The following is a 27,956-nucleotide window of genomic DNA, read 5'->3' on the forward strand; positions in this document are numbered from 1 at the left end:
CACCCGCCGCCGTTCAACCCGCCGAATGCCGCCCGCCCCGCCCCCTCCGCCCCCATTGGCCCGCGCTCCGCCGCCTGCACCAATCCGCGTGGGGAAGGGAAGGAACTGCCCGTTTTCATTGGTCAGTGAGCAGAACTGAACCCGCCCCCCCCCTCCGGACAGCGCCTGGCCGCAGGGGCTGCTGGGAAGTGTGGCGGCCCGGGCGCGGGGATGCTGGGAAGTGTGGCGGCCCGGGGGCGCGGGGGATGCTGGGAAGTGTGGCGCCCTGCCTGCCCCGCCCGCTGCTCCCAGTGCCACCAGTGTCCCTATTGTCCCCAGTGTCCCCAGTGACCTCCAGACACCTCCCACTGGCCCAGTAGCTCCCAGTAGCCCCTAGTGCTCCCCAGTACCTCCCATCCCAGTGGCCCCAGTGTTTCCAGTACCTCCCAGTTCACTCCAGTAGCCCCAGTGCCCCCCAGTACCTCCCAGTGCACTCCATGGTCCCCAGTGCTCCTGAGCCCATTGACTCCAATGCACCCCAGTTGCTCCCAGTGCTCCCCAGTGCCCCCTAGCCCAATGGCCACAGTGCCCCTAGTACCTCCCAGTTCACTCCAGTAGCCCCAGTGCCCCCCAGTACCTTCCAGTGCACTCCATGGTCCCCAGTGCTCTCCAGTGCCCCCCAGCCCAATGGCCACAGTGTCCCCAGTACCTCCCAGTTCACTCCAGTAGCCCCAGTGCTCCCCAGTATCTCCCAGTTCACTCCAGTATCCCCAGTTCTCCCCAGTAGCTCCCAGTGCACTCCATGGTCCCCAGTGCTCCTGAGCCCATTGACTTCAATGCACCCCAGTTGCTCCCAGTGCTCCCCACCGCCCCCCAGCCCAGTGGCCCCAGTGCTCTCAGTACCTCCCAGTACACTCCAGTATCCCCAGTGCCCCCCAGTACCTCCCAGTTCACTCCAGTAGCCCCAGTGCTCTCCAGTACCTCCCAGTGCACTCCATGGTCCCCAGTGCTCCCCAGCGCCCCCCAGCACAATGGCCACAGTGCCCCCAGTACCTCCCAGTTCACTCCAATAGCCCCAGTGCCCCCCAGTACCTCCCAGTTCACTCCATGGTCCCCAGTGCTGCTGAGCCCATTGACTCCAATGCACCCCAGTTGCTCCCAGTGCTCCCCAGTGCCCCCCAGCCCAATGGCCACAGTGCCCCCAGTATCTCCCAGTTCACTCCAGTAGCCCCAGTGCCCCCCAGTAGCTCCCAGTGCACTCCATAGTCCCCAGTGCTGCTGAGCCCATTGACTCCAATGCACCCCAGTTGCTCCCAGTACTCCCCAGCCCAGTGGCCACAGTGCTCCCAGTACCTCCTAGTTCACTCCAGTAGCCCCAGTGCCCCCCAGTAGCTCCCAGTGCACTCCATGGTCCCCAGTGCTCCTGAGCCCATTGACTCCAATGCACCCCAGTTGCTCCCAGTGCTCCCCATCGCCCCCCAGCCCAGTGGCCCCAGTGCTTCCAGTACCTCCCAGTACACTCCAGTAGCCCCAGTGCCCCCCAGTACCTCCCAGTTCACTCCATGGTCCCCAGTGCTCCTGAGCCCATTGACTCCAATGCACCCCAGTTGCTCCTAGTGCTCCCCAGTGCCCCCCAGCCCAATGGCCACAGTGCCCCCAGTATCTCCCAGTTCACTCCAGTAGCCCCAGTGCCCCCCAGTACCTCCCAGTGCACTCCATAGTCCCCAGTGCTCCTGAGCCCATTGACTCCAATGCACCCCAGTTGCTCCCAGTACCCCCCAGCCCAGTGGCCACAGTGCTCCCAGTACCTCCCAGTACACTCCAGTACCCCCAGTTCTCCCCACTGCCCCCCAGCCCAGTGACTCCAGTGCATCCCAGTGCCCTCCAGTGTCCCCCAGCCCAGTGCCCCCAGTGCACTCCATGTCCCATTTCCCCAATTCCCAGCCCCACTCCCTGCCCCCGTGCCCCATCCCACTGTCCCCATGTCCCCAAGTGCCACCTGGTGTCCCTGTCCCCACCCCCCTGGGGCTCAGGGATGAGAGATGGGGCAGAGGGACACGGGACAGGGCTTGGGGACATGGGATGGGGACAAGGGACTGGGCTTGGGGACATGGCCTGGGGACAAGGGACAGGGCTTGGGGACATGGGGTGGGGTGCAGGGACATGGCCTGGGGACAAGGGACAGGGCTTGGGGACATGGGGTGGGGTGCAGGGACATGGGGCAGGATGTGGGGATGTGGGATGGGGACAGGGCGTGGGGACAAGGGACATGGTTTGGGGACAAAGGACAGAGCTTGGGGACAAGGGACATGGCTTGAGGACAAAGGATAGGGCTTGGGGACAAGGGATGGGGTGCAGGGACATGGGACTGGATGTGGGGATGTGGGATGGGGACAGAGCTTGAGGACATGGGACAGGGCTTGGGGACAAGGGACAGGGCTTGGGGACAAAGGACAGGGCTTGGGGACATGGGATGGGATGCAGGGACATGGGACAGGGTGTGGGGATGTGGGATGGGGACAGGGCTTGAGGACAAGGGACAGGGCTTGGGGACAAGGGACATGGCTTGGAGACAAAGGACAGGGCCTGGGGACAAGGGACAGGGCTTAGGGACAAAGGACAGGGCTTGGGGACAAGGGATAGGGCTTGAGGACATGGGATGGGGTGCAGGGACATGGGACAGGGTGTGGGGATGTGGGATGGGGACAGGGCTTGGGGACATGAGACAGGGCTTGGGGACAAGGGACAGAGCTTGGGGACATAGGACAGGGCTTGGGGACATAGGACAGGGCTTGGGGACATGGGATGGTGTCGGGACATGGGACAGGATGTGGGGATGTGGGATGGGGACAGGGCTTTGGGACAAGGGACATGGCTTGGGGACATGGGACATGGCTTGGGGACAAGGGACAGGGCTTGGGGACATGGGATGGGTGCAGGGACATGGGACAGGGTGTGGGGATGTGGGATGGGGACAGGGCTTGGGGACAAAGGAAAGGGCTTGGGGACACGTCCCCATGGACCCCCACCACTCCAAGTATCCTGGGGTTGGGGGGTGGCACCTTCACTTTGGGGACCCCCAGGGACCCCATGCCAAGGGACACCCAGGGTGACACCAACCCCCGTGGGACCCTGGGCAGTGTCCCCTCCCCACCCGGGGGGACCCCCCCCCAAAAAAGACACCATCACCCCCTAGTTCCTCAGCACCTTTATTCCCAGCCCCACACCCGGGGGGGGTGGGGGCTCAGCCCCACATTTGGGGGGGGCACAGCCCCCCCACTCCACAATGGTCACCCCCCTGAGGGTGACGAGGGGACAGGACCACCCCCCCAACTTAGGGGGAGCCCAATTGCACTAATTCGGGGTGTCCCCCCCTCAGACCCCATAGAGGCTCAATGAGGGGTGTTGGGGGGCCCAGAGGGAGCCCCCCCAGCACTGGGGGGGGGCGCAGGTGCAGCAGGGGAGGGGGAGCATGACGGGGGGTTGTTGGGGGTCCCACCACCCCATGGTGGGGGGGGGCGGTGGGGGGGGACGAGGCGCATCCTGCAGGAGGCGCTCGATGGAGAAGGGGGCGCTGGGGTGATGGGGGGGGTGAGGATGGAGATGGGGGGTCGGGGGGCTCCGGGGGGGTGCGGGGGGGGGTAGGGGTGTCCCCGTAGGATGAAGGGGGCCAGGTCCCGCGCGAAGGCGGCCGCCCCCCCCCCGCGCCACCGCCGTGTTCTGCAGCTTCAGCGCCTCGGGGGGGATGCGGCTCACGTCCACCGTCCAGTAATTGCCCTTGGCCTTGGGCTTGGCCGGGTCCTTCAGCACCTGATGGGGTGGGGGGGGGGGGGACACACACAGGGGATAATGGGACCCCCCCAGACACACAGAGGCACCCAGACCCCCCCCTAACCCAGAGACCCCCATCTCAGCTGCCCCATCCATGGGATCCCCCCAAACCTCCTGCACCCCACCCCAGGACCCCCCCCATCCCCTGTCCCATCCCCAGATCCCCCCCCATATTGACAGGACCCCCCCGCACCCCAAGGACCCTCCCCCAGCCCCCCCTGCTCCATCCCCAGGGACCCCCAACTATCCCAATGGACCTGGGGGGACCCATCCAACTCTGTCACCCCTCAAGGCCCCCCCCATATGCCCCCCAACTCCAAGCCCCCCCATCTTGAGGGGACCCCCCACCCCCTGCCCTGTCCCCAGGGACCCCATCCCAAGGGACGCCTTACCCCAACCCCCCCCATCCCCAGGGACCCCCATCCCGAGGGTCCCCCACTCCTATGCCCCCCCCAGGGTTTTCCCCCTATCCCAGGGACCCCCAGTTAAGCTGCCCCATCCCAGGGGGTCCCCCAAACCTCCTGCCCCCCCCCTACACAGTCATGTCCCCCCCAATCCCAGGGACCCCCAAACCTCCTGCCCTGTCCCCAGACCCCCCCATCCCAAGGACCCCCAGTTAAGCTGCCCCATCCCAGGGGATCCCCTCCAAACCTGCTGCCTCCCCATCCCCAGTCGTGTCCCCCCCCATCCCATGGACCCCCCCGTATTCCAACCCCATCCCAGCACCCCCATCCCCAATGACCCCCCGTCCTGCTGCCCCTCCCACCCCAATGGACTCCCCCCACCCCGAGTGCCCCCCACTTTGCAGGGTGCCCCCCACCTTGGCGAAGCAGGGGTTGGAGGAGAGGTTGTGGCGGATCGAGTCCTTCCAGCCCTGGTAGCCCCCCCCGAAGAACGGGAAGAGGCGGCTGATGGCCTGGATGATCTGGGGGGGCACGGCAGCTTTGGGGGGGGCAGCACTCACACAGCACCCACAGCACCCACAGAACCCACACAGCACCCACAGCACCCACAGAACCCACAGCATCCATACAGCACCCACACAGCACCCACAGCAACCACAGCACCCATAGAACCCATAGAACCCACAGAACCCATACAGCACCCACACAGCACCCACACAGCACCCACAGAACCCAAACAGCACCCACACAGCATCCACAACATCCATACAGCACCCACAGCACCCACAGAACCCATAGAACCCACAGCATCCATACAGCACCCACACAGCACCCACAGCAACCACAGCACACATAGAACCCATAGAACCCACAGAACCCATACAGCACCCACACAGCACCCACACAGCACCCACACAGCACCCACACAGCACCCACACAGCATCCACAACATCCATACAGCACCCACAGCACCCACAGAACCCATAGAACCCACAGCACCTATGGAACCCACAGCACCCACGCAGCACCCAGAGAACCCACAGCACCCAGAGAACCCACAGCACCCACACAGCACCCACAGCACCCACACAGCACCCACACAGCACCCACACAGCACCCACAGCACCCACAGCACCCACAGCATCCACACAGCACCCACAGCACCCACAGCACCCACAGCACCCACAGCACCCACAGCACCTACAGAACCCACAGCACCCACACAGCACCCACAGCACCCACACAGCACCCACACAGCACCCACAGCACCCACAGCATCCACACAGCACCCACAGCACCCACAGCACCCACAGCACCTACAGAACCCACAGCACCCACACAGCACTCACACAGCACCTACAGCATCCACAGCATCCACACAGCACCCACAGAACCCATAGAACCCACAGCACCCACAGAGCACCCACAGTACTCACAGCACCCACAGCATCCACAGCACCCACACAGCACCCACACAGCCCACAGAGCCCACACAGAACCCACAGCACCCATAGAACCCATAGAACCCACAGCACCCACGCAGCACCCACAGAACCCACAGCACCCACAGCACCCACACAGCACCCACAGAACCCACAGCACCCACACAGCACCCACACAGCACCCCAGTGTTCCCAATACAGACCAGTATGGCTCAATACATCACCCCAGTATTCCCAGCACAGACCAGTATGGCCCAGCAAGGCACCCCAGAGCTCCCAGTACAGCCCAGTTCTCCAGCCCCGCACCCCAGTGTTCCCAGCACAGACCAGTATGGCTCAACACGTCACCCCAGTGCTCCCAATACAGACCAGTATGGCCCAACATGTCACCCCAGTGCTCCCAGTACAGACCAGTGCCCACATCCCACACCCCAGTGCTCCCAGTCCATCCCAGTCCCTCACCCCAGTGCTCCCAGTCCATCCCAGTCCCCAGCTCTGCATCCCAGTGCTCCCAGTCCATCCCAGTCCCTCACTCCGGAGCTCCCAGTCCATCCCAGTCCCACACCCAAGATTCCCACTACTCCCCAGTCCCTCACCCCAGTGCTCCCAGTCCACCCCAGTTCGGCACCCCAGTGCCACCCTGTGCTCCCCATCCCATCCCAGTCCCCCACCCCAGTGCTCCCAGTCCATCCCAGTCCCCAGCTCTACATCCCAGTGCTCCCAGTCCATCCCAGTCCCTCACCCCAGAGCTCCCAGTCCATTCCAGTCCCTCACTCCAGTGCTCCCAGTCCATCCCAGTCCTACACCTAAGGTTCCCACTACAGTCCAGTCCCTCACCCCAGTGCTCCCAGTCCATCCCAGTCCCGCACCCCAGTGCTCCCAGTCCATCCCAGTCTCTCACCCCAGTGCTCCCAGTTCATCCCAGTCCCACACTCCAGTGCTCCCAGTCCATCCCAGTCCCCAGCTCTGCATCCCAGTGCTCCCAGTCCATCCCAGTCCCACACCCAAGATTCCCACTACTCCCCAGTCCCTCACCCCAGTGCTCCCAGTCTATCCCAGTCCCTCACTCCAGTGCTTCCAGTCCATCCCAGTCCCTCACTCCAGTGCTCCCAGTCCATCCCAATCCTACACCCAAGGTTCCCACTACAGTCCAGTCCCTCACCCCAGTGCTCCCAGTCCACCCCAGTCCCGCACCACAGTGCTCCCATTCCACCCCAGTCCCGCACCCCAGTGCTCCCAGTCCATACCATTCCCTCACCCCAGTGCTCCCGGTCCATTCCAGTCCCCAGCTCTGCATCCCAGTGCTCCCAGTCCATCCCAGTCCCTCACTCTGGTGCTCCCGGTCCATCCCATTCCCCAGCTCTGCATCTCAGTGCTCCCAGTCCATCCCAGTCCCACACCCTAGTGCTCCCAGTTCATCCCAGTCTCTCACCCCAGTGCTCCCAGTTCATCCTAGTCCCACACCCCAATGCTCCCAGTCCATCCCAGTCCCACACCCACCATTCCCAATCCATTCCAGTCCCTCACTCCAGTGCTCCCAGTCCATCCCAGTCCCACACCCAGCATTCCCACTACACCCCAGTCCCTCATCCCAGTGCTCCCAGTACATCCCATTCCCCAGCTCTGCATTCCAGTGCTCCCAGTCCACCCCAGTCCCCAGCTCTGCATCCCAGTGCTCCCAGTCCACCCCAGTCCCAGCCCCACACTCGTGTTCGTTCGTGGTCGCAGCCCCGACGGGGCGGCCGGTGGGTCCGAGGTCCCGGGGAGTCCCGGGGGTGCCGGGATGGGGGTCCTGGGGGTCCGAACCGAGGGGTCATTGGGGGCTGATGGGTCGGGGGGTCCCGTAGGTGGGTGGGGGGTCCCAGGGGGGTCCCGGGGGTCGGTACCTGGGCGAGCTTGAGGCGGCGGCCGGGGGCGGCGCGGATGACGAGGGCGATGAGCGCCAGGTAGGAGTAGGGGGGCTTGGGGTGCCGGCGGTACCGCTGTCGGCCGGGCCGGACCCCCGCCATGGCCCAGTTCGGCTCGGTTCGGCTCGGCTCTGCCGGTCCCGTCCCGGTTCGGCTCTGTTAGTCCCAGTTGAGCTCTCCCCACCCCGGCCCCGCTCGGCTCGGCTCTATTGGGCTCGGGTCGGGTCTCTGGGCTCGGCTCGGATCAGTACGGGTCTCCGGGCTCGTCACTGTTCGGCTCGGTTCGGCAAAAGTCAGCTCAGCTCGGCTCTGCCCGTCCCGTCCCGGTTCAGTTCAGCTCTGCCCGTCCCGGTTCAGTTCCGTTCGGCTCCGTCAGTCCCGGTTCAGCTCTGCCCGTCCCGGCCCCGCTCGGCTCGGCTCGGGTCTGTTCGGGTCGGGTCTTTGGGCTCGGCACTGTTCGGCTCGGTTCGGCAAAAGTCGGCTCAGCTCGGCTCTGCCGGTCCCGTCGCGGCTCGGTTCGGCTCTACCCGTCCCGTCCGCGTTCGGTTCTGCTCAGTTCAGTTCTACTCGTCTCGCTCCGGTTCGGCTCTGCCAGTCCCGGTTCACTTCGGTTCAGCTCAGCTCGTCCCGACTCAGCTCTGCCTGTCCCGGTCCAGTTCGGTTCGGCTCCACTCGTCCCAGCTCAGCTCTGCCCGTCCCGGTTCAGTTCGGTTCGGCTCAGCTCGTCCCGACTCAGCTCTGCCTGTCCCGGTTCAGTTCGGTTCGGCTCCACTCGTCCTAGCTCAGCTCTGCCCGTCCCGGTTCAGTTCGGTTCGGCTCAGCTCGTCCCGACTCAGCTCTGCCCGTCCCAGTTCAGTTCGGTTCAGCTCAGTTCGGTTCGGCTCAGCTCTGCCTGTCCCAGTTCAGTTCGGTTCGGCTCAGCTCGTCCCAGCTCAGCTCTGCCCGTCCCGGTTCAGTTCGGTTCGGCTCTGGTCTGCCAGTCCCGGTTCAGTTCGGTTCAGCTCAGCTCGTCCCGACTCAGCTCTGCCCGTCCCGGTTCAGTTCGGTTCAGCTCCGCTCGTTCCGGCTCAGCTCTGCCCGTCCCAGTTCGGCTCTGCCAGGCCCGGCCCAGCTGAGCCCGGCTCAGCCCGTGCCCACCCCCCTACCCCAAAGCCCCGTCTGGTCCCCGCGGGGCATCGACACGAAGGCGCCGGGTCGGGTCGGGCTTTATCAGGGGCCAGGACCCCCCGGGGCGGGCGGGGCCGGTGGGGGGTGGGCACGGGGTTGGGGGGTTGGGCACGGGGCGGCAGGTGGGGGGCAGAGAGCCGGGGGGAGCCCAGGGCAGGTGGGGGCAGAGCCCTGGGGTGTTATTGGGGGGTCCTGGCGCAGGTGGGGGGCTCAGCCCTGGGGGGTTGTTGGGGGGTGCTGGGGCAGGTGGGGGGTACAGCCCTGGGGGGTTATTGGGGGTCCTGGGGCAGGTGGGGGGTAGAGCCCTGGGGGGTTGTTGGGGGTCCTGGGGCAGGTGGGGGGCAGAGCCCTGGGGGGTTGTTGGGGGTCCTGGAGCAGGTGGAGGGTAGAGCCCTGGGGGGTTGTTGGGGGTCCTGGAGCAGGTGGGGAGCTCAGCCCTGGGGGGTTATTGGGGGTCCTGGAGCAGGTGGGGGGTAGAGCCCTGGGGGGTTGTTGGGGGTCCTGGAGCAGGTGGGGGGTAGAGCCCTGGGGGGTTGTTGGGGGTCCTGGAGCAGGTGGGGGGTAGAGCCCTGGGGGGTTGTTGGGGGTCCTGGAGCAGGTAGGGGGTACAGCCCTGGGGGGTTATTGGGGGTCCTGGGGCAGGTGGGAGGCAGAGCCCTGGGGGGTTATTGGGGGTCCTGGGGCAGGTGGGGGGCAGAGCCCTGGGGTGTTATTGGGGGGTCCTGGGGCGGGTGGGGGGTAGAGCCCTGGGGGGTTATTGGGGGGTCCTGGGGCAGGTGGGGAATAGAGCCCTGGGGGGTTATTGGGGGGTCCTGGAACAGGTGGGGGGCAGAGCCCTGGTGACAGTGAGACCCTTGACACAGGACCCTGCTCCAGTGCCCCCAGTGCTCCCAGTGTCCCCAGTGACTCTGGCACCCCCAGTGCCCCCAGTGCTCCCAGTGTCCCCAGTGACTCTGGCACCCGCAGTGTCCCCAGTGTCCCCCGTGTCCTCAGTGCCCCCAGTGCTCCAAGTGTCCCCAGTGTCCCCAGTGCCCCCAGTGCTCCCAGTGTCCCCAGTGCCCCCAGTGTCCCCAGTGTCCCCAGTGCCCCCAGTGCTCCCAGTGTTCCCAGTGTCCCCAGTGTCCCCAGTGCCCCCAGTGCTCCCAGTGTCCCCAGTGCCCCCAGTGTCCCCAGTGTCCCCAGTGCCCCCAGTGCTCCCAGTGTCCCCAGTGCCCCCAGTGCCCCCAGTGTCCCCAGTGCTCCCAGTGTACCCAGTGACTCTGGCACCCCCAGTGCCCCCAGTGCTCCCAGTGACCTCAGTGCTCCCAGTGTGCAGCCTCACAGCCCCCACCCCATAGGACACCAGTGCCCCCAGCCCCATTAGCCTCCACTGTTCCCAGTCCCGTCACCCCCATCCCCACCACCCCATGGCCCCCCAACCCTGTCCCCATCGCCCCCATCACTCCCAGTCCCCATCTCTGCAGCCCCCTGTAACCCCCAGCCCCATCATCCCCATCCCGCAGCTCCCAGCATCCCCATTGCCCCCATAATCTGCACCCCACATCCCTGCAGCCCCCCCATCTTCATCACTCCCATCCTCATTGCCCCCCATCCCTGCAGCCCCCCCATTCCCATCCCCATCACCCCCATAACCCCCATTCTCATCCCCATCTCCCCCATCCCCATCACCCCCATTCCCATCCTCATCACCCCCATTCCCACCACCCCATCTCCCCCATCCCTGCAGCCCCCCCATCCCCATCCCCATCACCCCCATAACCCCCATTCCTGTCTCCCACATCCTCATCACCCCCAGCCCTATCACACCCACCCCTGCAGCCCCTCCATTCCCATCCCCATCTCCCCCATGACCCCCATTCCCATCCCCATCACCCCCATGACCCCCATTCTCATCCCCATCACCCCCATGACCCCCATTCCCATCCCCATCACCCCCATCTCCCCCATTCTCATCCTCATCACCCCAACATCCTCATTCCCATCACCCCCATGACCCCCATTCCCATCCCCATCTCCCCCACCACCCCCATTCCCATCCCCATCACCCCCATGACCCCCATTCTCATCCTCATCACTCCCAACACCCTCATTCCCATCACCCCCATGACCCCCATTCTCATCCTCATCACCCCCATCACCCACATCACCCCCATCACCATCCCCATCACCCCCATTCCCATCCCCATCTCCCCCATCACCCCCATTCCCATCCCCATCACCCCTATCACCCCCATTCTCATCCTCATCACCCCCATGACCCTCATTCTCATCTTCATCACCCCCATGATCCCCATTCCCATCCCCATCACTCCCATCACCCCCATTCTCACCCCTATCACCCCCATTCCCATTGCCATCACCCCCATGGCCCCCATTCTCATCCTCATCACTCCCATGACCCTCATTCTCATCTTCATCACCCCCATCACCCCCATTCCCATCCCCATCACCCCCATCACCCCCATTCTCATCCCCATCACCCCCATCACCCCCATTCTCATCCCTATCACCCCCATCACCCCCATTCCCATTCCCATCCCCATCACCCCCATGACCCCCATTCCCATCCCCCTCTCACCCCCATCACCCCCATTCTCATCCCCATCACCCCCATCACCCCCATTCTCATCCCTATCACCCCCATCACCCCCATTCCCATTCCCATCCCCATCACCCCGATGACCCCCATTCCCATCCCCCTCTCACCCCCATCACCCCCATTCCCATCCCCATGACCCCCTTCACCCTCATTCTCATCCCCATCACCCCCATGACCCCCATTCCCATCCCCATCCCCATCTCCCTCATCATCCCCATTCCCATCCCCATCACCCCCATCACCCCCATTCCCATCCCCATGACCCCCATTCTCATCTTCATCACCCCCATGACCCCCATTCCCATCCCCATCACCCCCATGGCCCCCATTCTCATCCTCATCACCCCCATGATCCCCATTCCAATCCCCATCACCCCTATCACCCCCATTCCCTTTCCCATCCCCATCTCCCCCATTCTCAACCCCATGACCCCCATTCTCATCCCCATCACCCCCATTCCCATCATCATCACCCACATGACCCCCATTCCCATCCCCATTACCCTCATTCCCATCCCCATCACCCCCATTCCCATCCTCATCACCCACATGACCTCCATTCCCATCCCCATCACCCTCATTCCCATCCCCATCACCCCCATCACCCCCATTCCCATCCCCATCACCCCCATTCCCATCCCCATCTCCCCCATCACCCCCATTCCCATCCCCATCTCCCCCATCACTCTCATTCCCATCCCCATCACCCCCATTCTCATCCTCATCACCCCCAGGACCCCCATTCCCATCCCCATCACCCCCATCACCCCCATTCTCATCCTCATCACCCCCATGACCCTCATTCTCATCCTCATCACCCCCCTGATCCCCATTCCCATCCCCATCACCCCCATCACCCCCATTCCCATCCCCATCACCCCCATCACCCCCATTCTCATCCTCATCACCCCCATGACCCCCATTCTCATCCTCATCACCCCCATGATCCCCATTCCCATCCCCATCACCCCCATCACCCCCATTCTCATCCTCATCACCCCCATCACCCCCATTCCCATCCCCATTTCCCCCATCTCCATCACCCCCATGGCCCCCATTCCCATCCCCACCACCCCCATTCTCATTCCCATTACCCCCATGACCCCCATTCTCACCCCCATCACCCTCATTCCCATCTCAATCACCCGCATGACCCCCATTCCCATCCCCATCACCCCCATCACCCCCATTCCCATCCCCATCACCCCCATGACCCCCATTCCCATCCCCATCTCCCCCATCACCCCCATTCCCATCACCCCCATCACCCCCATTCCCATCCCCATCACCCCCATGACCCCCATTCCCATCCCCATCTCCCCCATCACCCCCATTCCCACCACCCCCATGACCCCCATTCCCATCCCCATCACCCCCATGACCCCCATTCCCATCCCCACCACCCCCATCACCCCCATTCCCACCCCCATGACCCCCATTCCCACCCCCATCACCCCACTCCCCCGGGGCCGGTGCCGCCGCTCCTTTGTTGTGCAAAGGCCCCGGTGCCGCCAGTTCGGCTGCTCCGCCAGCGCCGGGGGGAACGGCGGGGGGGCGGGGAGACCATGCAGGGGGGGATGAGGAGTGGGGGTGCAAGGGGTCATGGGGGTCAGGGGTGATGGGGGTCAGGGGGTGATGGGGATGCAGGGGGTGATGGGGGTGCAAGAGTGATGGGGTGCAGGGGCGATGGAGGTCGGGGTGATGGGGTGCAGGGGTGATGGGGTGCAGGGGTGATGGGGGTACAGGGAGTGTGGGGTGCAGGGGGTGATGGGGTGCAGGGATGGATGGGGTTGCAGGGGTGATGGGGGTGCAGGGGTGATGGAGGTGCAGGGGGTGATGGGGGTGCAGGGATGATGGGGGGACAGGGATGGATGGGGTGCAGGGATGATGGGGGTGCAGGGATGGATGGGGTGCAGGGTGTAATGGGGTGCAGGGAATGGATGGGGGTGCAGGGTGTAATGGGGTGCAGGGATGGATGAGGGTGCAGGGGTGATGGGGGTGCAGGGATGGATGGGGGTGCAGGGATGGATGGGGGTGCAGGGAGTGTGGGGTGCAGGGGATGGATGGGGGTGCAGGGATGATGGGGGTGCAGGGATGGATGGGGGTGCAGGGAGTGTGGGGTGCAGGGGATGGATAGGGGTGCAGGAATGATGGGGGTGCAGGGATGGATGGGGGTGCAGAGTGTAATGGGGTGCAGGGATGGATGGGGGTGCAGGGAGTGTGGGGTGCAGGGGATGGATGGGGGTGCAGGAATGATGGGGGTGCAGGGATGGATGGGAGTGCAGAGTGTAATGGGGTGCAGGGATGGATGGGGGTGCAGGGAGTGTGGGGTGCAGGGGATGGATGGGGGTGAAGGGATGATGGAGGTGCAGGGATGGATGGGGTTGCAGGGATGGATGGGGGTGCAGGGGATGGATGGGGATGCAGGTATAATGGGGGTGCAGGGATGATGGTGCAGGGGGTGATGGGGTGCAGGGATGATGGGGGTGCAGGGGGTAATGAGGGTTCAGGGGATGATGGGGGTGCAGGGATGGGTGGGGGTGCAGGGGGTGATGGGGGTGCAGGGATGAAGGGGGTGCAGGGGTGATGGGGTGCAGGGGGTGATGGGGTACAGGGAGTGTGGGGTGCAGGGGGTGATGGGGACGCAGGGGATGGATGGGGGTGCAGGGATGATGGGGGTGCAGGGATGATGGTGCAGGGGGTGATGGGGGTGCAGGGATGATGGGGGGACAGGGATGGATGGCGGTGCAGGGATGGGGGTGCAGGTATGATGGGGTGCAGGTATGACGGGGTGCAGGGGTGATGGGGGTGCAGGGATGGATGGGGGTGCAGGGATGATGGGGGTGCAGGGGGTAATGGGGTGCAGGGATGATGGGGACACAGGGGATGGATGAGGGTGCAGGGATGATGGGGGTGCAGGGGTGATGGGGTACAGGGGGTAATGGGATTCAGGGGATGATGGGGTGCAGGGGATGAATGGGGATGCAGTGGATGGATGGGGGTGCAGGGATGGATGGGGTGCAGGGTATAATGGGGTGCAGGGATGGATGGGGGTGCAGAGATGGATGGGGGTGATGGGGGTGCAGCGATGATGGGGGGGCAGGAGATGTGGGAAGCACATTTCAGGGGCTGCAGCCCCCCCTCAAGCTTTGCAGTGTGACCCCATTCCTGTGTCCCCCCCATGACACAGACACCACCTGCTGTTGTCACCGTCTGCTCTTTATTGGGGCCCATCCCGGGGTGGTGGGGGGCCAGGGGGTGCTGGGGGTCACAGGGCGGGTGACAAGGACACCGTGTGTATGTGTGGGGGGGACACAGGTTGCTCTGACCTGGGGGGGGACACATGGGGTAGGTCCATATGTGCGGGGGGGTCACTTGTGGATGCTGAGAACCAAACCACCACCCTAGTAGTTCCAGAGCCCCTGTCCCGTCCCCCCCAATTTTGGGGGGGTCAGCGGTGCAGCGCGGGGTGCACGATGTCCCCTGGGTGGCTCAGCCACACATCAAAGATGCTTTTATTGGGGGGCATGGCCTGTGCCCCCCCCTCCAGCTCAGGATCGGGCCCGGGGGGGGGCGGGGGGCCAGGGGGCATCACCCCCCAGCGCAGGGCGAGAAAGGGGGGACCACTGGGGGGGGCCACAGCATTGGGGGCCACGGTGGTGCTGTAGGAGGTGGGGAGCTGCCCCCAGGTTGTGGGGGGGTCAGCGCTGGGGGTAGCGGACCCCCCCGATTGGGATGGCGGGGGGGGGACCCAAGGGGGTGCTGGGAGGTGTAGGAGGGGCGCAGACCCCCACATGCCACCTGCGGGGGGGTCCCCAGGTGCTGGCGACTTGTTCGTGGGGTCCCCCCCCTCTGGGAAATCCCTGAGCAGGGATTCGATGGAGAAGCTGCGGCGGTGGGTGGGGGGTCCTGCTGGGGATGGAGATGGGGGGTCGGGAGGCTCCGGGGGGGTGCGGGGGGGGTAGGGGTGTCCCCGTAGGATGAAGGGGGCCAGGTCCCGCGCGAAGGCGGCCGCCCCCCCCCGCGCCACCGCCGTGTTCTGCAGCTTCAGCGCCTCGGGGGGGATGCGGCTCACGTCCACCGTCCAGTAATTGCCCTTGGCCTTGGGCTTGGCCGGGTCCTTCAGCACCTGATGGGGTGGGGGGGGGGGGACACACACAGGGGATAATGGGACCCCCCCAGACACACAGGGGCACCCAGAACCCGCCCTTACCCAGAGACCCCCATCCCAGCTGCCCCATCCATGGGATCCCCCCAAACCTCCTGCACCCCACCCCAGGACCCCCCCATCCCCTGTCCCATCCCCAGGCCCCCCCCATATTGACAGGACCCCCCCCCTGCACCCCAAGGACCCTCCCTCAGCCCCCCCTGCTCCATCCCCAGGGACCCCCAACTGTCCCAATGGACCTGGGAGGACCCATCCAACTCTGTCACCCCTCAAGGGGTCCCCCCATATCACCCCCAACCCCAAGGCCCCCCCATCTTGAGGGGACCCCCCACCCCCTGCCCTGTCTCCAGGGACCCCATCCCAAGGGACCCCCACCCCAACCCCCCCATCCCCAGGGACCCCCATCCCGAGGGACCCCTACCCCTATGCCCCCCCCAGGGTGTTCCCCCTATCCCAGGGACCCCCAGTTAAGCTGCCCCATCCATGGGATCCCCCCAAACCTCCTGCTCCCCCCATCCCCATTCCCAGTCCTGTATCCCCAATCCCATGGACCCCCAAACCTCCTGCCCTGTCCCCAAACCCCCCATCCCCAGATACCCCCAGTTAAGTTGCCCCATCCCAGGGGATCCCCCCAAACCTCTTGCACCCCATCCCAAGGACCCCCAAACCTCCTGCCCTGTCCCCAAACCCCCCATCCCCAGGCACCCCCAGTTAAGTTGCCCCATCCCAGGGGATCCCCCCAAACCTCTTGCACCCCATCCCAAGGAGCCCCCACCTCCCACCCTTTCCCCAGACCCCCCCACCCCCAGTCCTGCTGCCCCCCCATCCCCAAGGGACCCCCCCCCCCATCTCTGCCATTCCCCCATCCTGAGGGACCCCTAATTTGAGGGGACCCCCCAGCCTTCCCAGTCCCCCCCACCCCCCCCGGTTGTCCTCCCCACCATCCCAAGGACCCCCCATACTCCTGCCCCATCCCCAAACCCATCCATAGTCATGTCCCCCCCATCCCAGCCCCATCCCAGCGCCCCCATCCCCAATGACCCCCCGTCCTGCTGCCCCCCCCATCCCAATGGACCCCCCCCCACCCCGAGTGCCCCCCACTTTGCGGGGTGTCCCCCCCACCTTGGCAAAGCAGGGGTTGGAGGAGAGGTTGTGGCGGATCGAGTCCTTCCAGCCCTGGTAGCCCCCCCCGAAGAACGGGAAGAGGCGGCTGATGGCCTGGATGATCTGGGGGGGGCACGGCAGCTTTGGGGGGGGCAGCACCCACACAGCACCCCCCCAAAGTTGGATCCAACCCCTATTCCACCCATGGGATCTCTGCAGCCGTCACCCTGCAGTGGGGACCCCCCGCGCACCCAAAGAACCCTGTGACGGGAACGCCTGGGTCCTCCCCGGACGCCTGGGTCCCCCTGAGGGCAGGGGGGAGGGGAGTCCGACAGACAGAGCGACAGAGGCGACAGAGCGACAGACCCCCCGGCGCCGCTAATCCTGCCCCCCGCGGGGGCATCGGCGGGAACCGGCCCGACCGCCCCCCCGGGGCTGGATCCGGCCCGATCCCCCCACTAGACCCTCGGAATCCCCCCAGGGCTGGATCCGGCCCGTCCCCCCCACCCAATACCCCTCGGAACCCCCCAAGTGACTGGAGCCCCCCCCAGACCCACGCAACGCGGCGCAGCCCCGACGGGGCGGGCGGGCGATAGGACCCAGTGGGGTCCGGGGACGGGATGGGAGTGGGACAGGGGGTCCCGGGGAGGCTCGGGGGGTCCTGGGACAGCGTGGGGGGCTCGGGGATCCCGGGGGGGTCCCGGAGGGGGTGAAGGGGTCCTGAGAAGGGGTGACGGGGTCCCGTTGGGTGCCGGGATGGGGGTCCCGGGAGTCCGAAGCGAGGGGTCATTGGGGGGCTGATGGGTCGGGGGGTCCCGTAGGTGGGTGGGGGGTCCCAGGGGGGTCCCGGGGGTCGGTACCTGGGCGAGCTTGAGGCGGCGGCCGGGGGCGGCGCGGATGACGAGGGCGATGAGCGCCAGGTAGGAGTAGGGGGGCTTGGGGTGCCGGCGGTACCGCTGGGGGCGGCCCCGGGAACCCCCCCGGGAAGTCCGGACCGACCCCGAGGCCGGAACCGACCCCGGGGGCGGCGGCGGCGACATGGCCGGAGGGGGGGGGAGGGGCTGGCACCGAGCGGGTTTTATCTGAGAGCGACCCGGAACCGAGGGGAGGGGCGGGAATTGGGGGGGGGGGGGCGGGTGGGATGGATGGGATGGGGTGGAATGGGGACACAATGGGATGGGATGGGGTGGGATGGGATGGGATGGGATGGGGTGGATGGGATGGGAGGGATGGGGTGGATGGGATGGGATGGATGGAATGGGATGGGATGGGATGGGATGGATGGGATGGGATGGAATGGGTGGGATGGATGGATAGGATGGAATGGGGATACAATGGGATGGGATGGGATGGATGAGATGAGGTGGAATGGATGAGATGGGGTGGGATGGGATGGGATGGATGGGATGGGATGGGATGGGATGGATGAGATGGGGTGGGATGGATGAGATGGGGTGGGGTGGGATGGGGTGGGATGGGATGGATGTGATGGATGGGATCGGATGGATGGGATGGGGTGGGATGGGATGGGATGGATGGGATGGGGTGACATGGGGTGGATGGGATGGATGGGTGGGATGGGATGGATGGGATGGGATGGGATGGGATGGGGTGGGATGGATGGATGGGATGGGATGGGATGGATGGGATGGGGTGGGATGGATGAGATGGGGTGGGGTGGGATGGGGTGGGATGGGATGGATGTGATGGATGGGATCGGATGGATGGGATGGGGTGGGATGGGATGGGGTGGGATGGGATGGATGGATGGATGGGATGGAATGGAATGGGGACACAATGGGATGGGATGGATGGGATGGGATGGGGTGGGATGGGATGGGGTGGGGTGGGATGGGGTGGGTTGGGGTGGGATGGGATGGGATAGATGGGATGGGATGGGAGGGATGAGGTGGAATGGGATGGATGGGATGGGGTGGGATGGATGGATGGATGGATGGGTGGGATGGAATGGAATGGGGACACAATGGGATGGGATGGGGTGGGATGGGATGGGGTGGGGTGGGATGGATGGATGGATGGATGGATGGATGGATAGATGGATGGATGGGATGGAATGGGGACACGATGGGATGGATGGGATGGGATGGGAGGGATGGGATGGATGGGGTGGGATGGATGGGATGGGATGGGATGGAATGGGGACACAATGGGATGGGATGGGATTGGATGGGATGGGATGGGATGGATGGGATGGGATTGGGTGGGGTGGGGTGGGATGGATGGATGGATGGATGGATGGATGGATGGATGGATGGGATGGAATGGGGACATGATGGGATGGATGGGATGGGATGGGAGGGATGAGATGGATGGGGTGGGATGGATGGGGTGGGATGGATGGGATGGGATGGAATGGGGTGGGATGGATGGATGGGATGGGATGGGATGGGGTGGGATGGGATGGGATGGGATGGGATGGGATGGATGGATGGATGGGATGGAATGGATGGATGGGGTGGGATGGGATGGAATGGGATGGATGGATGGATGGGATGGGATGGAATGGGATGGGATGGGATGGGATGGAATGGGATGGGATGGATGGGATGGGGTGGGATGGGATGGATGGATGGATGGATGAGATGGAATGGAATGGAATGGAATGGGGATAAAATGGGATGGGATGGGATGGGATGGGATGGGATGGGATGGATGGGATGGGGTGGGATGGGATGGATGGATGGATGGATGGGATGGAATGGAATGGGGACACAATGGGATGGGGTGGGATGGGATGGGGTGGGGTGGGATGGATGGATGGATGGGATGGAATGAGGACACAATGGGATGGGAGGGATGGGATGGGGTGGGGTGGGATGGGATGGGATGGGATGGGATGGGATTGGATGGGGACACAATGGGATGGGATGGGGTGGGGTGGGGTGGGGTGGGATGGGATGGGGTGGGATGGAATGGGATGGGATGGGGTGGGATGGAATGGAATGGGTGGGATGGATGGATGGATGGGATGGAATGGGGACACAATGGGATGAGATGGGATGGGATGGGATGGGATGGGATGGGATGGGATGGGGACACAATGGGATGGGATGGGATGGGATGGGATGGGATGGGATGGGATGGGATGGGATGGGATGGGGACGGAGCGTGACGGGATGCACTGGGGACGCAGGTTTTGGCAGCAGGACACCGCCGCAGGGTGGGTGTGGGTGAGAAACCACCATCAGGTCCCCGTGTCCCCATTCCAGCCCGTTCCAGGCTGGACCCAGCGCTGGGACGTGCTGGGGACAAAGGGAACAAGGTGGCTCAGCAGGGACAGGAATGGGACCCCAGGCCGGGGGGGCCAGGGGGGCTGGGGGGCCAGGGGGTGGTGGTGCTGCCAGTACTGAAGCTGCAGTTCCCTTTGTACACTTGCATAGCTTTGCACACCTGTGCACACCCTTGCACACTTGCAAGGTGATGTGTGCACCTTTGCACACTTGCATAGCCTTGCACACCTGTGCACACTGGCAAGGCGACACTTGCACCTTTGTACACTTGCACAGCCTTGCACACCTGTACACACCTGTGCACACTTGCAAGGTGACACACACCCCTTTGCACACTTGCACAGCCTTGCACACCTGTGCACATCTGCACACTTGCAAGGTGACACGTGCACCTTTGCACACTTGCACAGCCTTGCACACTTGTGCACACCTGTGCACACTTGCAAGGTGACGTCTGCACGTTTGCACACTTGCACAGCCTTGCACACTTGTGCACACCTGTGCACACTTGCAAGGTGACGCACAGACCCTTGCACACTTGCACACCTGTGCACACTTGCAAGGTGACATCTGCACCTTTGCACACTTGCACACCTGTGCACACCTGTGCACACCTGTGCACACCTGTGCACACTTGCAAGGTGATGCACACACCTTTGCACACTTGCATAGCCTCGCACACCTGTGCGCACTTGCAAGGTGACGTGCGCACCTTTGCACACTCGCATGGCCTTGCACACCTGTGCTCACCTGTGCACACTTGCAAGGTGAAACACACACCTTTGCACACTTGCATAGCCTTGCACACTTGTGCACACTTGTAAGGTGACACACACCTTTGCACACTTGCACAGCCTTGCACACCTGTGCACACTTGCAAGGTGACATGCGCACCTTTGCACACTTGCACAGCCTTGCACACCTGTGCACACTTGCAAGGTGACACACACACCTTTGCATACTTGCACATCTGTGCACACCTGTGCACACTTGCAAGGTGACGTGCGCACCTTTGCACACTTGCATAGCCTTGCACACCTGTGCACACATGTGCACACTTGCAAGGTGACACGTGCACCTTTGCACACTTGCATAGCCTTGCACATCTGTGCACACCTGTGCACACTTGCAAGGTGACACACACACCTTTGCACACTTGCACAGCCCTGCACACCTGTGCACACTTGTAAGGTGACGTGCGCATCTGTGCACACTTGCAAGGTGACACGCACACCTTTGCACGCTTGCATAGGTCTGCACACCTGTGCACACCCTTGCACACTTGCAAGGTGACGTCTGCACCTTTGCACACCTGCATAGCCTTGCACACCTGTGCACGCTTGCAAGGTGACACACACATCTTTGCACACTTGCATAGCCTTGCACACTTGTGCACACCTGTGCACTCTTGCAAGTTGACGTGCGCACCTTTGCACACTTACACAGCCTTGCACACCTTTGCACACCTCTGCACACTTGCAAGGTGACACACACACCTTTGCACACTTTCACTGCCTCGCACACCTGTGCACACCTGTGCACACTTGCAAGGCGACATGTGCACCTTTGCACACTTGCATAGCCTTGCACACCTGTGCACACCTGTGCATACTTGCAAGGTGCCGCGCACACCTTTGCACACTTGCACAGCCTTGCACACCTTTGCACACCCTTGCACACCTTTGCACGCTTGCACATTGACACGCACACCCTTGCACACCTTTACACGCCCCGCACACACCATTGCACGCCCGCGCAACGCCCCTCCGGCTCCGCCCCTCGCTCCGCCCCCTCCCCGTGTCCCCGCCCAATCGCTCCGCCCCCCATGTCCCCACCAATCGCTCCGCCCCTCCCTGTGTCCTCGCCCAATCGCTCCGCCCCCTCCCTGTGTCCCCGCCAATCGCTCCGCCCCTCCCTGTGTCCTCGCCCAATCGCTCCGCCCCCTCCCTGTGTCCCCGCCCACTCCCCGCTCATCCCGCCGCTCTTGGCCCCGCCCCGCGCGACGCTCCAGCCGCCGCGTCTCTGTGGCTGCGCCCGGAGGCCGGAAGTGCCGGTACCGGGAACGGCGGGGGCGGGGGGAAGCGGTCGGTGGGACTCTCGGGTTTATGGGGGGGGGGGTGACCCGGTGACCCCCTGAGCACCCCTCTCGTTCCCCGCAGGACCCATGGGTGCCGCCGGCCGGGCCGTGTCCCAGGCGCTGCTCGGGGCCGTGTGTCTGTTCTGTGCCCACCGGGCCCGCCAGGTCAGCGGAGACATCGGGGATGGGGGGGGGGGGGAGGGGGGGACATGGGGACAATGGGGGACAGGGGCAGCCCCGGGTGGGCCGAGCCGGGCAGCGGGATCGGGCCCCATCACAGGGATCGGGTCCTGACGTCCAGCTGGTCACATGTCACCAGGATCGGGCCCCATCCCCAGGATCGGGCCCTGGCACCCAGATGGTCACATGTCGCCAGGATCGGGCCCCATATCCAGGATCAGGTTCTAGCGCCAGGATCGGGCCCTGTCCCTAGGATCGGGCCCCTCCTCCAGGATCGGGCCCCTCCTCCAGGATCGGGCCCCGGCAACTAACTGGTCACATATCGCCAGGATCGGGCCCCATCCCCAGGATCGGGCCCTGGCACCCAGATGGTCACATGTCGCCAGGATCGGGCCCCATCCCCAGAATCAGGTCCTAGCGCCAGGATCAGGCTCTGTCCCCAGAATTGGGCCCCTCCTCCAGGATCTGGCCCTGGCAACTAACTGGTCACATGTCGCGAGGATCGGGCCCCATCCCGAGGATCAGATCCTAGCGCCAGGATCGGGCCCTGTCCCTAGGATTGGGTCCCTCGTCCAGGATCGAGCCCCTCCTCCAGGATCGGGCCCCGGCAACTAACTGGTCACATGTCGCCAGGATCGGGCCCCATCCCCAGGATCGGGCTTTGGCACCCAGATGGTCACATGTCGCCAGGATCGGGCCCCATCCCCAGGATCAGGTCCTAGCGCCAAGATCGGGCCCTGTTCCCAGGATCGGGCCCCTCCTCCAGGATCGGGCCCCGGCAACTAACTGGTCACATGTCGCCAGGATCGGGCCCCATCCCCAGGATCGGGCCCTGGCACCCAGATGGTCACATGTCGCCAGGATCGGGCCTCATATCCAGGATCAGGTCCTAGCGCCAGGATCGGGCCCTGTCCCCAGGATTGGGCCCCTTCTCCAGGATCGGGCCCCTCATCCAGGATCGGGCCCCGGCAAATAACTGGTCACATATCGCCAGGATCAGGCCCCATCCCCAGGATCGGGCCCTGTGCCCCAGCTGGTCACATGTCATTTGGGGTCCTCCCGTGTCACTCAACCTGTCCCATGTCACCAGGGCCATCCTGTGTCCCCAGGATCGGGCCCTGTCACCCAGCCCCATGTCACCGGGATGCTCCATGTCACCGGGACTGTTCAGTGTCACCCAGCCTGTCCCCATGTCACCAGGATGGTCCCATGTCACCTGGCCAGTTCTGTGTCACTGGTCCCTTGTCACTGGGATGGTCCCATGTCACCATGTCACATGTCACCCGGCCAGTTCCGTGTCACTGGTCCCTTGTCACTGGGATGGTCCCATGTCACCGTGTCCCATGTCACTTGGCCAGTTCCATGTCACTGGTCCCTTGTCACTGGAATGGTCCCATGTCACCGTGTCCAATGTCACCCAGCCAATTCCATGTCACTGGTCCCTTGTCACTGGGATGGTCCCATGTCACCGTGTCCCATGTCACCCGGCCAGTTCCGTGTCACCGGTCCCTTGTCACTGGGATGGTCCCATGTCACCGTGTCCAATGTCACCCGACCAATTCCGTGTCACTGGTCCCTTGTCACTGGGATGGTCCCATGTCACCGTGTCCAATGTCACCCGGCCAGTTCCGTGTCACTGGTCCCTTGTCACTGGGATGGTCCCATGTCACCGTGTCCCATGTCACCCGGCCAGTTCCGTGTCACTGGTCCCTTGTCACTGGGATGGTCCCATGTCACCGTGTCAATGTCACCCGGCCAGTTCCGTGTCACTGGTCCCTTGTCACTGGGATGGTCCCATGTCACCGTGTCCCATGTCACCCGGCCAGTTCCGTGTCACTGGTCCCTTGTCACTGGGATGGTCCCATGTCACCGTGTCAATGTCACCCGGCCAGTTCCGTGTCACTGGTCCCTTGTCACTGGGATGGTCCCATGTCACCGTGTCCCATGTCACCCGGCCAGTTCCGTGTCACTGGTCCCTTGTCACTGGGATGGTCCCATGTCACCGTGTCCAATGTCACCCGGCCAGTTCCGTGTCACCGGTCCCTTGTCACTGGGATGGTCCCATGTCACCGTGTCCCATGTCACCCGGCCAGTTCCATGTCACTGGTCCCTTGTCACTGGGATGGTCCCATGTCACCATGTCCCATGTCACCCGGCCAGTTCCGTGTCACTGGGATGGTCCCATGTCACCGTGTCCAATGTCACCTGGCCAGTTCCGTGTCACTGGGATGGTCCCATGTCACCGTGTCCAATGTCACCCAGCCAGTTCCGTGTCACTGGGATGGTCCCATGTCACCGTGTCCAATGTCACCCGGCCAGTTCCGTGTCACCGCACTGTCCCCACATCACCCACCCTCTCAGGTGCCACCCCCCCTGCTCACCTGTCCCCTCTGTCCCCAGGTGACCCCCGGCCCGGCCGCCGGGTTCCTGCTGCAGGCACTGGGGGCAGCGAGTGACGCCCTGGAGCCCCTTTGGCCCTCGGGGACACCGGGAGGTGACAGTGACACCGCCGACCCCCTCCCTGGCTCCTGGGTCTCGGCCATGCTGGCCCAACCCCTGGTGGCCTTCGGCTTCCACCGGCGCAGCGGTGACCACGGCACCGCCAACCTGCTGCTTGGGGTGACGGTGACGCTGGCCCCCGGCGCCGCGCGCCTGCCACCCGAGGGCCGGCTGCTGGCCGCCCGCGCTGTCACCGTCCTTGTCACCGGCGCCATTGTCACCCTGGCCGCGCTGACGGGCAACGTGGCCGCCGCACTTGGTGGCCTCCTCCTCCTCGCCGGGAACCTGCTGCCGGGGGCACACGTGGTGGCACCTGGGGACACGCGGCCGCGGGGACACCCAGGGGTGGTGGCACAGGACACGCTGCCAAGGGGACACGTGGTGGCACCTGGAGACACGCGGCCACGGGGACACCCGGGGGTGGTAGCACCTGGGGACACAATGACAGGGGGACACCCGGGGGTGGTGGCACAGGACACGTTGCCCAGGGGACACGTGGTGGCACCTGGGGACACGCGGCCGCGGGGACACCAGGGGGTGGTAGCACCTGGGGACACAGTGACAGGGGGACACCCGGGGGTGGTGGCACTTGGGGACGCGCTGCTGTGGGGACACCCGTGGGTGCTGGCGGCTGCCAACCTGCTGCTGCTGCGGGCGCTGCGGGCGCCGCTCCCCGGGGACGGTGACAATGATGGGGACAATGGGGACACAGAGCAGGCAGTAAAGCTGGCGGCTGGTGACGGTTACGGCCTCGTTGGTGACATCAGGTGGCGTTGTGGTGGGGACATGGGTGATGTGACCCCTGGGGGGTTCTCTAGGGTGGGGGATCCCCAGTGTGTCACCCCGGAAGGGGTCCCTGGGGTGTCACCGTGAGTGGGGGTTCCTGACATAGCACCCTGGGGTCCCTGAGGTGTCACACTGGGTGGGGGTCACCTGTGTGTCACCCTGGGGGTCCCTGGGGTGGCACCCTGGGGTGGGGGGTCCCCAGTTTGTCACCCTGGGGTGTCACCATGGGGTGGGTGTTCCTGACATGGCACCGTGGGTGGGGGTCCCAACATGACACCCTGGGGGGGCACCTTGTGGTGGGGACCCCGACATGGCACCCTGGGGTGGGGGGGTCCCCAGTTTGTCACCCTGAGGTGTCACCATGGGGTGGGTGTCCCTGACACGGCACCCTGGGGTCCCTTGGGTGGCACCGTGGGTGGGGGTCCCAACATGACACCCTGGGGGGTCACCTTGTGATGGGGGACCCTGACATGGCACCCTGGGGTGGGGGGTCCCCAGTTTGTCACCCTGGGGTGTCACCATGGGGTGGGTGTTCCTGACATGGCACCGTGGGTGGGGGTCCCAACATGACACCCTAGGGGGGCACCTTGTGGTGGGGGACCCCGACATGGCACCCTGGGGTGGGGGATCCCCAGTTTGTCACCTTGGGGTGTCACCCTGGGGTGGATTTCCCTGACATGGCACCCTGGGGTCCCTTGGGTGGCACCATGGGGGGGGGTCCCAACACGACACCCTGGGGGGGCACCTTGTGGTGGGGGACCCCAACATGGCACCCTGGGGTGGAGGTCCCCAGTTTGTCACCTTGGGGGTCCCTAGGGTGGCACTCTGGGTGAGGGTCCCTGACATGGCACCCTGGGGTCCCTTGGGTGGCACCATGGGTGGGGGTCCCAACATGACACCCTGGAGGGGGCACCTTGTGGTGGGGGATCCCGACATGGCACCCTGGGGTGGGGGGGTCCCCAGTTTGTCACCCTGGGGTGTCACCATGGGGTGGGTGTTCCTGACATGGCACCGTGGGTGGGGGTCCCAACATGACACCCTGGGGGGGCACCTTGTGGTGGGGGACCCCGACATGGCACCCTGGGGTGGGGGGTCCCCAGTTTTTCACCCTGGGGTCCTTGGGGTGTCACCCTGGGGTGGGTGTCCCTGACATGGCACCCTGGAGTCCCTTGGGTGGCACCATGGGTGGGGGTCCCAACATGACACCCTGGAGGGGGCACCTTGTGGTGGGGGGCCCCGACATGGCACCCTGGGGTGGGGGGTCCCCAGTTTGTCACCCTGGGGTGTCACCATGGGGTAGGTGTCCCTGACATGGCACCATGGGGTCCCTTGGGTGGCATCCTGGGGTGGGGGTCCCCAACATAGCACCCTGGAGGGGTCCCTGGGGTGGGGGTCCCTGTTGTGTCACCCTGGGGTGACACCCTGTGTAGGGGTCACTGGTTTGTCACCCTGGGTGGGGAACTGGTCACACTGGGACAGGGGTACTGGGACACTGGGTTACTGGGAGCACTGGCACTTGGGGGTGGGGACACTGGGGGGGACGCTGTGGCACTGGGGGTACTGGTCACACTGGGATTTGTGGTACTGGGAGCACTGGTTATACTGGGACTGAGGGCACTGGGGACACACTGGGCACTGGTCACACTAGGGACACTGGGGTTACTGGTCACACTGGGGCTGGGGGACATTGGGGACACTGGGGTTGAGGACACTGGTTGCACTGGGACTAGGGGCACTGGGGGTACTGGTCACCCTGGGATTGGTGGTACTGGGGACACTGGTCACACTGGGACTGGAGGCAATGGGGACATGGGGGGCACTGGTCACACTGGGACTGGGGGTACTGGGGACACTGGTCACACTGGGGCTGGGGGCAATGGGAGCATTGGTCACACTGGGGCTGCGGGTACTGGTCTGCACTGGACTCACTGGTCCATACTGGTCTGCACTGGTCCATACTAGTCCACACTGGTCAGTACTGGTCTGCACTGGTGTGTACTGGTCTGCACTGGCCTCACTGGTCCATACTGGTCCACACTGGTCCGTACTGGTTGCACTGGTCCGTACTGGCTGCACTAGGTCAGTACTGGCCCGTACTGGCCCGTACTGGTCTGCACTGGTCCATACTAGTCCACACTGGTCAGTACTGGTCCATATTAGTCCACGCTTGTCAGTACTGGTCCACACTGGTTCTTACTGGTTACACTGGTCCGTACTGGCCGCACTAGGTCCGTACTGGTCCGTACTGGTCCGTACTGGTCCGTACTGGCCGCACTAGGTCCGTACTGGTCCGTACTGGTCCGTACTGGCCGCACTAGGTCCGTACTGGCCGCACCGGTTCTTACTGGGCGCCCTGGGGAGCGCCCCCGCCCCCCGGAGCTCCCCGCCACAGGCCCCTCCCCCTCGGGCTCCCCTCTTCCATTGGTCCGCTCCCCGTGACGTCACCAATCCCCGCCCCTCCACCTCCCCCGCACGGTGAGCGGGGGGCGGATGGCGCTGGCGTTGAAGTTTGCGACTCCAGGCCCGGCGGGGAGGGGGGGGCGTGGCGCCTGCGTCGGGCGT

General features: G+C 64.7%; 3 protein-coding genes across 3 annotated transcripts; 1 reads left to right on the plus strand and 2 right to left on the minus strand.

Moving 5' to 3' along the window:
- Positions 1-3,371: 3,371 nt before the first annotated feature.
- LOC308037600 (forkhead box protein H1-like) lies at positions 3,372-7,665 on the minus strand (the record flags this gene model as incomplete). Its single annotated transcript, XM_080339488.1, is given in 4 exon segments — positions 3,372-3,680; positions 3,682-3,789; positions 4,631-4,735; positions 7,543-7,665. Coding segments are annotated over 4 exon segments (645 nt in total).
- A 7,115-nt stretch (positions 7,666-14,780) lies between these two features.
- LOC308037601 (forkhead box protein H1-like) lies at positions 14,781-17,641 on the minus strand (the record flags this gene model as incomplete). Its single annotated transcript, XM_080339489.1, has 3 exons — positions 14,781-15,458; positions 16,620-16,724; positions 17,462-17,641. The coding sequence occupies 3 exons, from the start codon at positions 17,639-17,641 to the stop codon at positions 14,781-14,783; spliced, it is 963 nt and encodes a 320-aa protein (XP_080195615.1).
- A 4,201-nt stretch (positions 17,642-21,842) lies between these two features.
- Positions 21,843-27,873, plus strand: TMEM276 (transmembrane protein 276; the record flags this gene model as incomplete). Its single annotated transcript, XM_080339490.1, has 4 exons — positions 21,843-21,905; positions 22,012-22,094; positions 24,510-25,361; positions 27,673-27,873. The coding sequence occupies exons 2-4, from the start codon at positions 22,017-22,019 to the stop codon at positions 27,871-27,873; spliced, it is 1,131 nt and encodes a 376-aa protein (XP_080195616.1). The 5' UTR covers positions 21,843-21,905; positions 22,012-22,016.
- Between the last annotated feature and the right edge of the window lie 83 nt (positions 27,874-27,956).

This window comes from Nesoenas mayeri, assembly GCF_963082525.1.
Source record: "Nesoenas mayeri genome assembly, chromosome: 2".
In the NCBI taxonomy this organism is placed as follows: Eukaryota; Metazoa; Chordata; class Aves; order Columbiformes; family Columbidae; genus Nesoenas; species Nesoenas mayeri.